The 15,039-nt window shown below is 27.1% G+C and overlaps 1 protein-coding gene across 3 annotated transcripts in view; it reads left to right on the plus strand.

Annotated features, from left to right (window-relative positions):
• The first annotated feature begins 787 nt into the window (after positions 1 to 787).
• LOC100205226 (non-lysosomal glucosylceramidase) overlaps positions 788 to 15,039 on the plus strand; it is a 43,251-nt gene continuing 28,999 nt past the window's right edge. Inside the window, exons 1-3 of one of the 3 annotated variants that reach the window (XM_065816237.1) lie at positions 788 to 949; positions 1,893 to 2,088; positions 11,557 to 11,645. In XM_065816237.1, the coding sequence (XP_065672309.1) occupies positions 1,919 to 2,088; positions 11,557 to 11,645 (259 nt within the window). In that variant the 5' untranslated portion in view covers positions 788 to 949; positions 1,893 to 1,918. Of the gene's footprint in view, positions 950 to 972; positions 1,037 to 1,205; positions 1,250 to 1,892; positions 2,089 to 11,556; positions 11,646 to 15,039 lie in introns of those variants that run through there. The other 2 variants (XM_065816239.1, XM_065816238.1) reach the window with 2 other exon arrangements.

A 15,039-nucleotide genomic window follows, 5' to 3' on the forward strand; every position in this document is an offset into this window, starting at 1 on the left:
CAACATGGGGATCCTTTTCAATTGAAAAAAAAACGCTCTTGATGTGTTCAAAATCGAGCAAAACTTGTCCCATATCTTCGTACCATGAAAGCCAAGGCCCGCTGCTTGGCTACCGGTATTCATTCACTTGAAAATTGACGGCACTGATGCGATCTTAAACAATATTTAAAGATTTACCATTGCATAAGCAAAATTGAATGGATTGAATCACCATCTCCGGCTCCTGCATTTGTGCAACCTGGACCAGCCGTTGGTCTCGGGGTTTTTTCCATTGCATTCGGGCACCAGGAACTATTAAATGGGTAGCTCGTAAGATTTTAGGTAATCCGATAGAAGTGCACTACCACCTGATCTCATTACATCCAATAGAAATATATTAGAAATTGTAAACACAAATGATTTCAAAAAAAACTTGACGGATTTTTTGGCTCACGTAACTATACTCAGGTACTCTGTTTCTCGATTGGGAATGTTATTAAGTTTATGTAACGATTATTTATTTTTGTTTGGTAATCCTCTATACTGGATCTACCATATTCTCTGGATCTACCAATCCTCTATACTGGATCTACCATAGCAGGGATTGGTTGCTTTCCCAGCTTCACGGATATTTACGTAGTAGATTAAATTTAATAATGATGAAAAAAAGTGTTGCGCAGACTTTCCAAACGACGATAATTCAAACGTAGCATTTATCGCGTTCGATTACAAACGAGGGTAAAACAACGTTTTGTTATTACTAATTGATAAGCTTTAATTCAATTTTATTTTAATTCAGTAAACGGATGATTCCGTAAATTAACCAATTTTTGCTATAAACAAAAACGAACAAAACTTTTAATTAACTAAATTAAGAAAGTAACTTAACGTAATAATAAAACTCTGAAAAAAACTGCTGCATTTTTTAAATAAATTATGATGTTCATATGTTATTCAAAAAATAAAAAAGGTAGTGAATTTTTTTAGTGAATAGTTAAAAAGTAATGCAGCTGAATCTTAAAGAATGAGAGTTGTATATAAAAAACATGTATTTTAAGTATGAAACTTACTTCAGAAATATCTTTTTTTAGTAAAATTTATGATAAATAAGTATATTATGAATATTTATCTTTTAAAAAAAATTAACTTAAAATAAAAACGATATTTATTTTTAATAAAAAGACGCAACGCTCATTTTACATAAATAAAGTATTTTATTTTGGCTTATTTCAAATAGTTAGAGACACCTTTTGTTTTTGGTAACGATTCGGTAATAATTTTTTGATCTTCCTAAGCCAATTAAATAATCTGAGTTTTGTTTCCTTTTTTTAAAATTTATGACGCTTTTTAAAGGGTTTACCCTTTATTTGTTCATACTCGAAATAGAGTCTTATATATAAGTTTGCATAACTCTATAAAATAGTTTTTATTAAAAAAAAAAATCACAAGATCTTATGAATTAAATTAAAAAAATCTTCTACATTAAAAATAAAAATTAAACTATCTGTACTGAATATTTTTTTAACTTTCCTTCTGAACAAAACTTTTGAATTAAACATTGTTCAAATTGTTTAAAATGTTTTTACCAAACTTGATGATTAAGTGTGTAAAAACTCAACTTTTGAAAATTAATTAAAAATTGAAAACTAATATCCAAAAATTCAAAATATAAGAGAAATTAAAATAAAATAATATATTTATTTTTTTAATTTCATTTTTGTTATAAAACCTATGCTTTATGATCATATTATGATCATATGATGATATTAAAATCATCAGATCATTATCTGCAACTTTTTTGATCGTCTTTTAAAACCTAGTTTTGTAATATATTTAAAATATAATTCAATCATCCAATTCTAAAATATCAATATCTGAAATAAAAGTTTATTATTTATATTTTTTTGATTTAGATGCAGCCAAGTTAAAATGATTAATAATGACATCAAATGATGATTTAAAGATGACATCAAAGTCTAATTTAAAAAGACATATCCCACCTCTTTATGGTTGGCGGGTTAATCTTGACCATGAGTTTTCAGAAAAACCCAAAGTGTTTGTATTTCCACGACTGTCACAAGCAAGAAAACTTGCAGGGATGGCATTCAGGTATTTTATGATAAAGTATACTTTAATTGGCAGACATGTCATATTACCAAAATCAAACTAGTGACCTAAATTAAATCTAAATCCAGGTTGTTTTATAAAACTACTAAAGGATTGTGATATGAAATTAATACTTCTATGGTTTAAAGTAAGTCTTAACAATTCACCTCTCAAGGTCTCGAAGGCCAAGGGAGTCACAACAATTGAAAACTCTACTCTTCTACTGTTGCAACCCTCTCTCAACCCTATAACTCCAAAACAAAAAACTTCCCAATGAAAAACAAATTAAGTCCAGTACTTCCACTGTTTTTAAGAAGAAATATCACAATCTTTGTCTTACTCTTCATAATCTACATAATGCACAAATAGAATAGTAGAACTTCTACTTTTTTTTGGTCATATTTCTGGAGATTTACACTGTTTACATACCTTTTCACATAGAACTCTTGTTCGATGTAAAAATTGTGGATCGTCTATCCTGTAAATTGTGGACCAAGTCAATATGATGAGCTATCTGGCATGATGAATTTCCAGGAATCTAGCATGATGAATTATCAGAAAGATTTAGTTTTTTTTTTTAGATTGTCTAGATTGACGGATTTGAGCCATTGCAGATCATTACTCTTCGCAATGGCTTGTCAAGAATTGTGTTTGGAGCTAAAGGTTTATGAAAGGGTTGCAACAGCCATTTAAAAAAAGGAAGAGTTTTTACTTAAATACTTTACTTGGCCTGTTTTTTATGTGCCATTTATTTTCCAAGTACATTGTGTCACATTATGATGAATGAAGAAGGAAATTTAATTTTAAAAGAATGTTCCTAAGTTTTCTGATGCTCCATACGAAAAAAGAGACAGCTAAAAGATTCTAAATTTTAGTTAGAAAAAACTACAACAATTGTCTTTTTTAAATCTGAATTATTTTCATTAAAGTTTTATAATAATAAACAATGTATATATATATATATATATATATATATATATATATATATATATATATATATATATATATATATATATATATATATATTAGGGATATGACTTTTTAATTTTTTTTCAAATAAAATGTTTCCTGTATCATAAATCGATGAACTTTTACCTAAAATCATGAAAAAAGGCCCAAATAGCTTTCTGCAACAAAAAAAGGTCACCCCCAAAATAAAAATTTGATTTACCATTTTTATACATTCATTTTTGACCGATGTTTTAATCTTAAGCTTAATTCTCAGCTTAATTCTATTTATTTCATTATTTTGTTATGAATTTATAAATATAACGCCACACGTTACCATGGCAATGAAACGGCCGTGTGCCGGCAAATACTTGGAATTGTTATGTGATGACGTCATTGTGTTACCACGGTGATATAGACGACTGTAACAGACTGTAGAAGATTATAGAACTTAGTAGAACATTCTGGAAGCTCTAAATAATTATATAAGCGAGCTGCTGTCAGAGCTCAGTGTTGATAATGTGAATAGTTCTATGAAGTACTCTGCGTGTAACTGAGCTAATAAGGAACTACTGTAGCGAACTAAAGACGCTGTAAGTGTACGAAGTATAAGTAGTTGTAGCATTATTGTTAGGATACGGACTGGATTATCGAACTGTTATCAACATTGACTGGATTATCGAACTATAATTGGATTACTATACAGTTAAAGTATTTTATTAATTAAACGACTTTATTAAACGGATATTTACGCTCAGCTATCCGTAAAGTCGTAACAATATTATATGATGTCTCACAAGAAAAGTCATACCACAGTAACAAAGAACAAGAAGACTTGGACTAAAAATTTGGTGAGATTTCAAGAGTCACACAGAAGAAGAGGAAGCGTGGCTGTAGAAGAACATTCACTCGATGAAAAATCCAGAATACCACTTCAATTGCAGATCGTAGGAAGATACCAGTTTCTCGGAGCATATGTTAAAGGAAGAAAAGAACGAATAGACCAAATTTCTAAGGAAATTACAAAATTGTGGGACAATAAACTGAATTTTCCACTTGTGTCTGATCAAGTGATAAGAGCAAAGCTTATGAAGGTGCTGAAGGTCTATGATGAATGTGTCAAGCGTGGAAAATATGATGTTCTCAATGCATTATTTGACATCACGAAAGTGAATGGCCAGTGGTTATCCTCAGAAGATAAACGTCTATACCACCTACAAAAAGAAAGTAAAGGACAGGTGGGGTACTCAACAGGACAAGTGGCAAGTAAAGAAACCATTCACCCTTCCAAGAGAAGGATAGTCCAGTCTGGAACAGCAATACCTTCCACATCACAAGTCCTGTCTACCACAGACAGTGGTACTGAATCTGAAAACTGCAAAAGTAAGAGTGAAGATGATGAAGACGACGACGGTGATAAAGACGATGATGAGGACACTCAGAAAAAAACTAGAAAGCACTACAAAAGTAAATTTGCTGTAAGTATGGTTACATCAAGTGGAGTTTCCACAAAGAAAGCTGCTAAAATATGCAATGTATTATCACAACAAGGTATTGATATTCCAACTCCAAGTCAATCAGCAATTTACAAGTCCATATTCAAAGAGGCAGGTAAATTAAAAAAAGAAGTGATACAACAACTTAAAATGGAACAGTGGTCCTTACACTTTGACGGCAAACGAATAGATGATAAGGAATATCAGGTAGTTGTACTTCAGAATGAAAGAACTGACGTGAAACTTGATGCACTGCGTTTAAAAGATGGCAAAGCTGAAACTGTTGCTGAAAAAATTGCCAAACTTATTGATGAATACAATTTGTGGAATTCAATTAAGATGATCATTACTGATACAACAAACGTCAATACTGGGAAGAGAAATGGAGTTGTTGTGAAGTTGCAACGTATGTTTAAATTAAAGGGTGTCACAATACCACAATTTATCGGTTGTCAGCATCACGTACTAGACAGGATTCTCCGTCTGGTGATGGACGAAGAACTTGGGGGTGATACCAAATCTCCAAACATTGAATACCCATTTGTGTCTGAACTGCTGAATAAGTATGATGAACTGAAGGATAAGTTTGTGAATGGAACTGTAGAAATTCTTGATAAATCAGGGTGGAGAGACGATATGAAGTTTTTGTACCATTTAACAAGAGTGTTTAGGTTCTATGAAGAACAAAGAAACTTCCCTCTGATTCACTTTCAGAACATTCCTAATATGAGCAATGCCAGATGGAACTCAAGAGCCATTCTCGCCATTCTGGCGTTCATTCTTATGCCTGAAGCGAGAAAGAATTTGGAGAAGGTTTGCAGGTTCATTTCATATGAGTGGGCAGAACATTGGTTTAGTAGTCAAAAGTACAATGACAATGACTTCAAGAATTTATCTGATGTATTGAAGCCTTACAAAAAGGCATTGCAGTCATTCAAAAATCACTGGAAGAAAGAGCCATCCGTCATCGACATACCACGAAGTAATCAGATAGCTGAACGTGCAATCAAGGTGATGCAAGACCTGTATGCTTCCTGCAGAAAGAAAGACAAACTGCAACTTCGATTCATTCTAAGTAATAAGCGCTAGACTCTTTATGAGACGTGAGCATCATGTGACCCATGTACTAAACACAGTAGGCCTATAGACACAGACAGTTATGTATATTGTTGTACTAGACGCTTTGATACTGTTAATTTTGTAATACTTGTATAATTATATATCACATAATGTTTTTTGTTATATCACAGTACATGTTGCATAAATAAATAAAATAACAACAGGAGTATGACTCTTACAACATCTTCAGCCTTTAATATTCATTTACTGTACAAAAGTGTACCTATTGAAAATTCGATTTTTTGGTTTTGGGGTGACCTTTTTTCAAAATATGTCAAAATGAAACATCTATTCGTTCTTTTTACATAAAAGTTCATTGAATTACGATACAGGCCTAGTAGGTTGCAAAAAAGTCATATCCCTAATATATATATATATATATATATATATATATATATATATATATATATATATATATATATATATATATATATATATATATATATATATATATATAGACTATACAAATTAAGTAATAAGTTTAAACAATTTAAAGCAGATTGATAAAAATTTAGTTCTAATTTAAAGCTTGCTCAGCTGTCTCTAATGCTTGAGGGTTCAATCTCACTAATATTGTATTTTCTTCCTGTGACAATTGCTGTGACAATAAGTTTGTTTATCAAGCTCAAAATCTATAATCTCTTAGGGCTAATAATATAACTTTGGCAATAATGAAATTTAATAAACAAATGAATTTAATGAATCTTAATACGCTTAGGGTGGCTATATTTTCCAAATGTTAACTATCACTCTGTATCCACCTGAGAGTAAACACTTAAACAAATAGAATTTGACAAGGTCAGAACAATATTAACCACCTCTGTAAACATTGACTGTAGATATGATATTTTTAATATTAAAAATATTAAAAATATATTTAGTTAATAAATTTTTTTAAGAACTGCAATCAAATAAAATTAGTACATATTTACAATTTTTACTTTCTTTTTTCCAAGTTTGTCATCAAATCTTTAGTTCTTCATATTTTTTTAAATTACACCAGCTGGCAAACGGTCAAGGTAGCAAGAATCTGATGATAATAAATACTGATAATATTGTTTTATTGAACTTTTATACACATTTTCTTCTGAATTATGTTTCTTTGCATTTTCTATTGATTGTACACATTTCGATCCCAGAAAGCTTTGCAAAAATTTTAATAAATCTATTTTTAGAACCACAATAGTACCTAATTGAACACCCTTTATTATCATTTAAATTTTGGTTTTTAGTTCTGAAAAAATAGAGATAAAATAAACACATGTATTATTTTTTAAGGTTATTTTTATAAAAATTTCAATGCAAATAAATCACATTTAAAAAAAAAAACTTTTTTTTTTGTAATATGGAGTTTCTTATATATAGAGGTTTAAAAAAATAAAAATAAAAACACCAGCAAAAAATAAAAAAATCAGAATTATGTCTTATAGGCATATCAAGATATACTGTTTGTGCGAGACACCAAAAAATTTTAATTACTTTATAATAAAAATATATTGACCACACAATAAATAATATATAGCTAATAATACATCATAAAATAACAATGTACTAATATCTTTTTTTAATACCTTTTTTATTGAAATTTGGATAAAAAAATAAACTTTTTAAGTAATTTATAAAATTTGAGTAAAATTTCTTGTAGTTGTGCTTTACAAAAATCAGAAAAAATTTCAATCATTTCATTAACAAGCTTATATGATCATTCTATCTCCATTTTTAAATCCAGGCGTAATAAAGACCAACCTAATAAAGTTTATATAGGGGATTGAAAAAAAAGTTATTAAAGTTTTTTAAAGCGTTCTTCAGCATAACCTATTTATTCTACTATTATTCTATGTCTATGAGGAGGAAAAGAATGAAAGGTATTTTGAATCTTCAAGAATTATCTAAGGTTTTGATGAGAGAGGGGAAGTTTATATATTATTTAAGTTTATCAAGGAAATTCGTGAAAAATTTAAATATTTTTTACTGTTAATTTTGGCTTTAAAATTTTTTTTTAAATGTTTATTTTTTTAATAAATTGAAGTGGTATTTAATAAATGTTTATAAATTTTATAGTAAATAAACTTTTTAAGTTATACCACTTAAACCTTTGTTAGTCTGTGGGTCAACATGAAGTGTTATAGATATTGCCATACTTAAGCAGCCATCTGTGTGAGGTGGTGGATGGATGGAGTTTGCACTTCAAAAATTCAAAGCAAGAATATATTAGTACAGTAGTGAGTATAATCTATGGCAATAAGTATATTTCTATTTTTCCTAGCTTAAGTATGCCGCAAATGGTAAAAAACAGCTCTTAACTTTTCAAGTTGACAGCCTATGACAATTTAAGTTTACAATTTAAATGCACTTAAATCAAAAAATCATAAAAATGATTGAGTAAAATACTTGAATATAATTATTTTGTTTAAAACCAAAAAAAAAAAATTTTATTGACAAGAAAGTTTCGTTTTTATAAATAAGAATGTTTTTGTTTTTTATTTTATTATACTTTTTATTTTTTTACTTTTGTATTATTAAATTGTGCAGTTCATAAATGTGCAATATTTGCTCATTTTGTGAATAAGATGATAACATTGCACAATTCACGCAACATTTGAATGTTTAAACATTAAACAAAATGTGCAACTATAAATTGCACATATCATGAAATGCGCATTGAAATTATTAAAATTTCTTAAAACTTATTATAATTATAACTTTATTGTACACTAAACCGATTTTGTAAATTGCAGTGAGATGAACTTTGGTTTTAAGGATATTATTAATACGTGTACTTTGTTAGTTTATATTTTAAATTAAAATGTTTTTAGCATTTAAACTAAAAAGTTTAGCATTATAATATAAATGAGTAAAAGAAACACGAGTCTCTGCTTAACATGATATTAGAATGTAAAAGATTGTGGAGTTTTAGAGAATTCGAGCAGTATGTTTCGAAAATTTTAAGCAATCAAATAAAAGGCATAAAAAGATCTAGAAAAGAGTACCACCTTAATAGTGTATAGAAAATTTCAATTTTAGGTGGTATACAAAAAGTAATAATAAAAAAGTATGAAAAATAAGGATAAAAAAGGTATATAGCAACAAAAGAAAATGTTAGTGAAATAATTTGAAGCATACATTTGTCTACTGGACACGAAGTTGAAAAGAAAACTCAAACAATTAATGGAAACATGTTTAAATGTTCCAAGGCGGCTTGTTATTGAGTTTATTAAGCAATGCAAAAGATATATTGAAAAACTGAAGAAGAATGAAACTGCAAGTGAATTAGTTATTAAACTTTTAACAGTAAATGATTTGAATCAAAGAGGGCAAGTAGTATTTGTGGACTTTCAAAGTTTACCTAATAATAGTTAAAAATATATATTACATTATCAAGAACATTTGACTAGTTTTCATTTACTGCTTTACAAAAACTGCAAAAATAAGTAGCTTAAATTTTATTGACCATTTTCCTTGAATATGGTGCTCTGTATGTTTCAAACTGATAATGGTAGAGAATTTACTGCTGGAATCGTACAAAAACTCTCTACATAGAATATGAGTACTACATTTCAAAAATGATAAAAATGGAGCCATATAAAGCTATTTTTGGAATCAAGCCAAAAATCGTATTGGCTGCAAATATTCCAATAGAATTTTTCAGTCAAATTTAATCAGGAATAGATGAAGACAATCTAATTAAAATTCTAAGCCAAACAGGCGAATTTGAAATTTCATATTCAGTACATAAAAATGATAATAGAATTAATAATAGTATTTAGAGTTTATTTAGAACAAAAACCTCTTCACTGTTTTTAATAATATTAAAAATAGTGAAGAGGCTCAAGTTCTAAATACTTTTGACAATTATGAAAATCAAGAAGTTGTATTTGACTGTTTTGCAGTTCTTTAGGAAAACACCAAGGTAGTTGATGTTTTTTTATACAAACCGTGATAAAAATTTCTATCCAGCTATTAATTTAAGGAATATTTTGCCAGCGGAAAAAAAGGAATGGAAATCCAATGGAAAAGGCTGCTAAAGCTATAATAAAGAAAACCAATAAAGCAGTTGAATTGTGATTGTGTGATAGATTGGTGGTTGTGTAAATGTTTTTAGATTTCACACTGGTGTTTTTTTAGAAAATAAAAATAGGAAATATAAAATTGTCACAAAGGGTGGGGCGATTAATCTTTGGCTAGAATGAAACTGCTTCAAAGGTGTTTCACATGCAAGGTTAACAGCTAGTGAGGTGCCAACTGAAGTATTGAGTATCTGACAATTAGTACATAAACTTTCTCTTGGTCATGGCTAAGGTTTTAAAAGATACTCTTGCAAATCTCGATGTGGTAATAAAAGTTGTTTTTGTTTTAAAAATTTGTATGCATGCGGTTCTTCTTGCCATCCGAGTAGGTCATGCAACAATAACTGATGTTTATATGTTTGTTAATATTAATAATTATTAATATTTTTTTTAAAAATTGATTAAATTTAAAAATTGATTAAATAACACTAAGTTTGACTAGTTTCCTTTAGAATTTTGAAATTATTTTTTATCATTATAAATAAACACTTGAGTTTGTTTATATTGAATTTTTATCTTTGTTCTAATAACTTTAATTTTTGTAATAGATTTAAAAAAATAAAAAATACTGATTTTAAATATTAGGTAGATGCAAGGGTCTAAGAATAATTAACCCACAAACCTTAAAGCAGCTTTTGTTGTCAAAATTTGTTTAATTCTGCAAACATGGTTTTAAAAAAGTTTATTAAAAAATGTGATTTTTGATAAACAAAATTGTTTTCGGAATAATAAATTTTGTTTGTCCAAAATTTGTCAACAAATTTCCAATCCGTGTTTTGGGGTGGACAAAATTTTAAAACAAGAAACTTGCTGCAAAAGTTACTTCATCAGAAAAGTCTAAATTACAATTTACATTGTCTTTATCTAAAAAAAAAGAGTTTAATTTTTAATTTTAATAATATAATTAAAAAAAAAAAAGACATAAGTGAGTATGTGCTGAGATCCCAGTGTTGTTGGCTCTAGAAATAATTTTAAAATCTCATCCGCATTCGCAAATGCTGAAAGTAGCTAGTAGCTACTTAAGCTCATTTAGCATCATTTAGCTCAGAGCTGTAGCTGGTCTTAAAAGTAGTGAAAAATCAATCGCAAGGTTCTGTGACAATAGACAAACAAGATGTGAAGTTGAATAAAAGGTTGAAAAAAAAAGTACAACATGCAGTTCATAAAATGTGCAGTATTATATTTGCTCATTTTGAGTAATGTGCAAACGATTGCATGTTTCGTGAATTGTGCTGTGTTATCAGCCAGTTCAGGGATTGATCAAAAGTTTGTCCATTTTATAAACTGTGTAATTTCATGATCTGTGCGTAACATATATAACTATGAATGCTCTGATGTCACACTGAAATAGCCTGCTGCTGCGGGCTTCAGTACATACATAGTTTATTTTATAGCCTGCTGCTGCAAAGGAGTGCCGTTATAGCGACTGATGTTTTGGCATGCAGCAACAGCCTTTTCTTTTATTATTCTCTGTTTTTCAGAAAATGCTGTATGCTATAAAGATAGGAAAAACTAGTAACAATTTGTTATCTATGTTATGCTATAGTAGATAAATATATATATATATATATATATATATATATATATATATATATATATATATATATATATATATGTATATATATATATATATATATATATTTAATAGAAATGATATATATATATATATATATTTAATAGAAATGATATATATATATATATCATTTCTATTAAAGAATAAAATGTTATATATGTATATTATACATATATAATGTCTTAAATATTTTTTTATAAAAATAAATTGAATAAAATAAAAAAATACATGCTTAAAATTGTCTTCAGGGTATATAAAAAACCTTTAGGTATATGAAGTTTACACGAAAAGTCAAGAAAAAAGGAAAATTGCCATTTATTGATCCTTATGCTGTTTCTGCTTGCAAGCAAATATATGGTATGTATTAGGTTATTTAAAAAGTTATATGGTATGTCATATTTTTCTTTAAAAAAGATTAATAATTAGTTAATATTTCCAAAATTATAAAGTTCCAAATAGGTTAAAATTGGCTATTATAGGTTTTGTTTTTACAAATTGTCTTAAATATAAAGTATGAGTTGAACTTTTTTCTTGTATAAACCTAGTTAGTCAATTTCATAGTTCATAAAATGGTATATTTTATACAAACAATATGTTAAACAACTTTTATAAACAAAGTTTGTTCAACATATTGAGAATTTTGTTTGGCATCAACACATGAATAATAATAACAAACAAATATCATATTTAGTATAACTTAAAACAAATAATCGAAATCTATTTTGACATATGTTTAAATCAAGATTTAAGATGTTGATTGAATCTCAAATTATATAGTTATTGCATATGTTTCAAGTAAAAAAAACGGTTTTTTCTATAATTTTTTTTTATTTACATTAATAATAATGCTTTTCAAAACATAGTATATAATTCTTTATGTTAATTTTTTATTTAAAATACTATGGTTGTGAATTCTCCTATTTGCTATGCTGAATTATAAAGTTTACAATTTTAAAGATAAAAATAAGTTTTTAAAAAATTAAATTTTGTAAAATTTGAAATTGAAATAATAAAGTTTTTTATATTATTAGATACGTCTTATCGTTGAGCATATTTTAGTGTTTTTATTTTTTTCAAATTTCGTTATAATAAGTGAGTTATTTAATTTTGACTTCAAAATGTCTGTAATTAGGTGTAATTTACCTAATTAAACTAGCAGTGTAAAATTATTAAGTTAATAGATCAAAATACTAGCAAAAATAAATAAATAAAGGAGAAACAAAAACTAGGTAAAAAAAAAAAAGCAATCAAATGCAAACAATAAATAAAAAGTTGGGAAGTCTAAAGAACTATTTTTTTAAACTTATTGTCTAGTAGATAATAGTTTTAAAATATTTATTGACGTAATAACAAATAAAAACATTTTATAAATGTGTGCAACATCAATTTGCAATGCTAAGGATTACTCTCAATTTCTTAATGATAAGTGTGCATAATTTAGTTTTATGGACACAAAACATTTTTGAAAAACTATATTTAAAAGCGATCTACACCATTAAAATAGAATAAAGTATCAAACTCATCCATTCAAATAATTTGTCATTCTTTCTTGTTTTCTCTCTATCGTTTCACACAAAGAAGAGACAAATATAAATGTTAAAAGCTTAAATTATAGACTGCAAAAATTAAAACAAGTTAAAAAATAATCTTTTTTATGTTATATTTATAAAATAAAAAGATATATTTTATTCCTGCTGAGAACTATAACCCACAACTTAAAGAAGTAACATAATTTGTTCGCTGCCAAGCTTTTTTTATTCAGGGGTTATTTCAGTCATAAAATCTGCAATAATAAGTTTCTTCCATGGCTGTATTGCATGGTTTCATTTTCATTGCCAAGGCTAGATATTAACATTTCAGTATATATCATATTTTTAATCAAATACAATTTTATAGCATTTTTTATGATGAATGTATAAAAAATAAGTACTGTGAGTTTGGCACTAGAGAAGAAATTCTTCTCTTCAGTGCCAAAGTACGAGTATAAGTATTTTAGAATAAAATTCTATAATATAAAATATATAAGCATTTATAGAGCGTTAATATAAAATATATAAGCATTTATAGAGCGTTAATATAAAATATATAAGCGTTTATAGAGCGTTAATAGAAAATATATAAGCATTATAGAGCGTTAATAGAAAATATATAAGCGTTTATAGAGCGTTAATAGAAAATATATAAGCGTTTTAGAGCGTTAATAGAAAATATATAAGCGTTTATAGAGCGTTAATAGAAAATATATAAGCGTTTTAGAGCGTTAATAGAAAATATATAAGCGTTTATAGAGCGTTAATAGAAAATATATAAGCATTTATAGAGCGTTAATAGAAAATATATAAGCGTTTATAGAGCGTTAATAGAAAATATATAAGCGTTATAGAGCGTTAATAGAAAATATATAAGCATTTATAGAGCGTTAATAGAAAATATATAAGCGTTTTAGAGCGTTAATAGAAAATATATAAGCGTTTATAGAGCGTTAATAGAAAATATATAAGCGTTTTAGAGCGTTAATAGAAAATATATAAGCGTTTATAGAGCGTTAATAGAAAATATATAAGCGTTTTAGAGCGTTAATAGAAAATATATAAGCGTTTATAGAGCGTTAATAGAAAATATATAAGCGTTTTAGAGCGTTAATAGAAAATATATAAGCGTTTATAGAGCGTTAATAGAAAATATATAAGCATTTATAGAGCGTTAATAGAAAATATATAAGCGTTTATAGAGCGTTAATAGAAAATATATAAGCGTTATAGAGCGTTAATAGAAAATATATAAGCATTTATAGAGCGTTAATAGAAAATATATAAGCGTTTTAGAATAAAATTCATTGCAGTGTATAGCAATGTGTAGCTTATTTGATGCATACTTATATTTTATATTTATACTTATATTTTATTATATTTATACTTATATTTTATTATATTTATACTTATATTTTATTATATTTATACTTATATTTTATTATATTTATACTTATATTTTATTATATTTATACTTATATTTTAATTTTTCTTTTTGACATGCTTGGCAGAAACCATGACTTAATTTATTTTTCTTATTTCTAAATTGTTGTGTTTTCAGACTAAGTTTTAATTTGATAACTACAATGTTATCAGGAAAAATTTTTAGTTAAATTTTTTACTGATCAATATGTTATACACGCTTTTATAAATATTTTGTCAAAAGGGAGCTATTTTTAAAGGTACAGGTAAGTATGTAAAAATCTGTATATCTGTAATCTGTTACGTGAAAAAGTATGGAAAAATCTGTATATCTGTAATTTGTTACGTAAAAAAGTAAATAAAGTTTGTATGATTATAGCACCAAAAAACATGGAATGCAGTTATAGAAGTTCTGAAATAAAAGCTTTTAAAGTGTAAATGTTCTTATTAATTTTAAAATTTTTTCAGTATAAATAAAGTCTTTTTTTTTAGTTTTAACGAAATAAATTTGGATAGAATCTTAGAATGTAGTGAATCTTTATAATTAAAGGAAAAAAAAGTTTTGAAGAAAAACCCAAGGCATGTTGGGTTTTTCTTCAAAACTGCACTTTCACTAAAGCTACCAAATGACCTTTCACCACTTCTATTTCTAATGAGAATGTTTGAGAAGTTCAAGAAATCTTTTAGCTGTTATTGATTTTAGTTATTTATTTAAGTTTTAACTCTACTTATCACAATGTTCAACTTCATTCCGACAACACAGCTGTTCAAAACTGTTAATTATCATGAGTTTTTTTTAA

Source organism: Hydra vulgaris, chromosome 13 (assembly GCF_038396675.1).
Source record: "Hydra vulgaris chromosome 13, alternate assembly HydraT2T_AEP".
NCBI lineage: Eukaryota > Metazoa > Cnidaria > Hydrozoa > Anthoathecata > Hydridae > Hydra > Hydra vulgaris.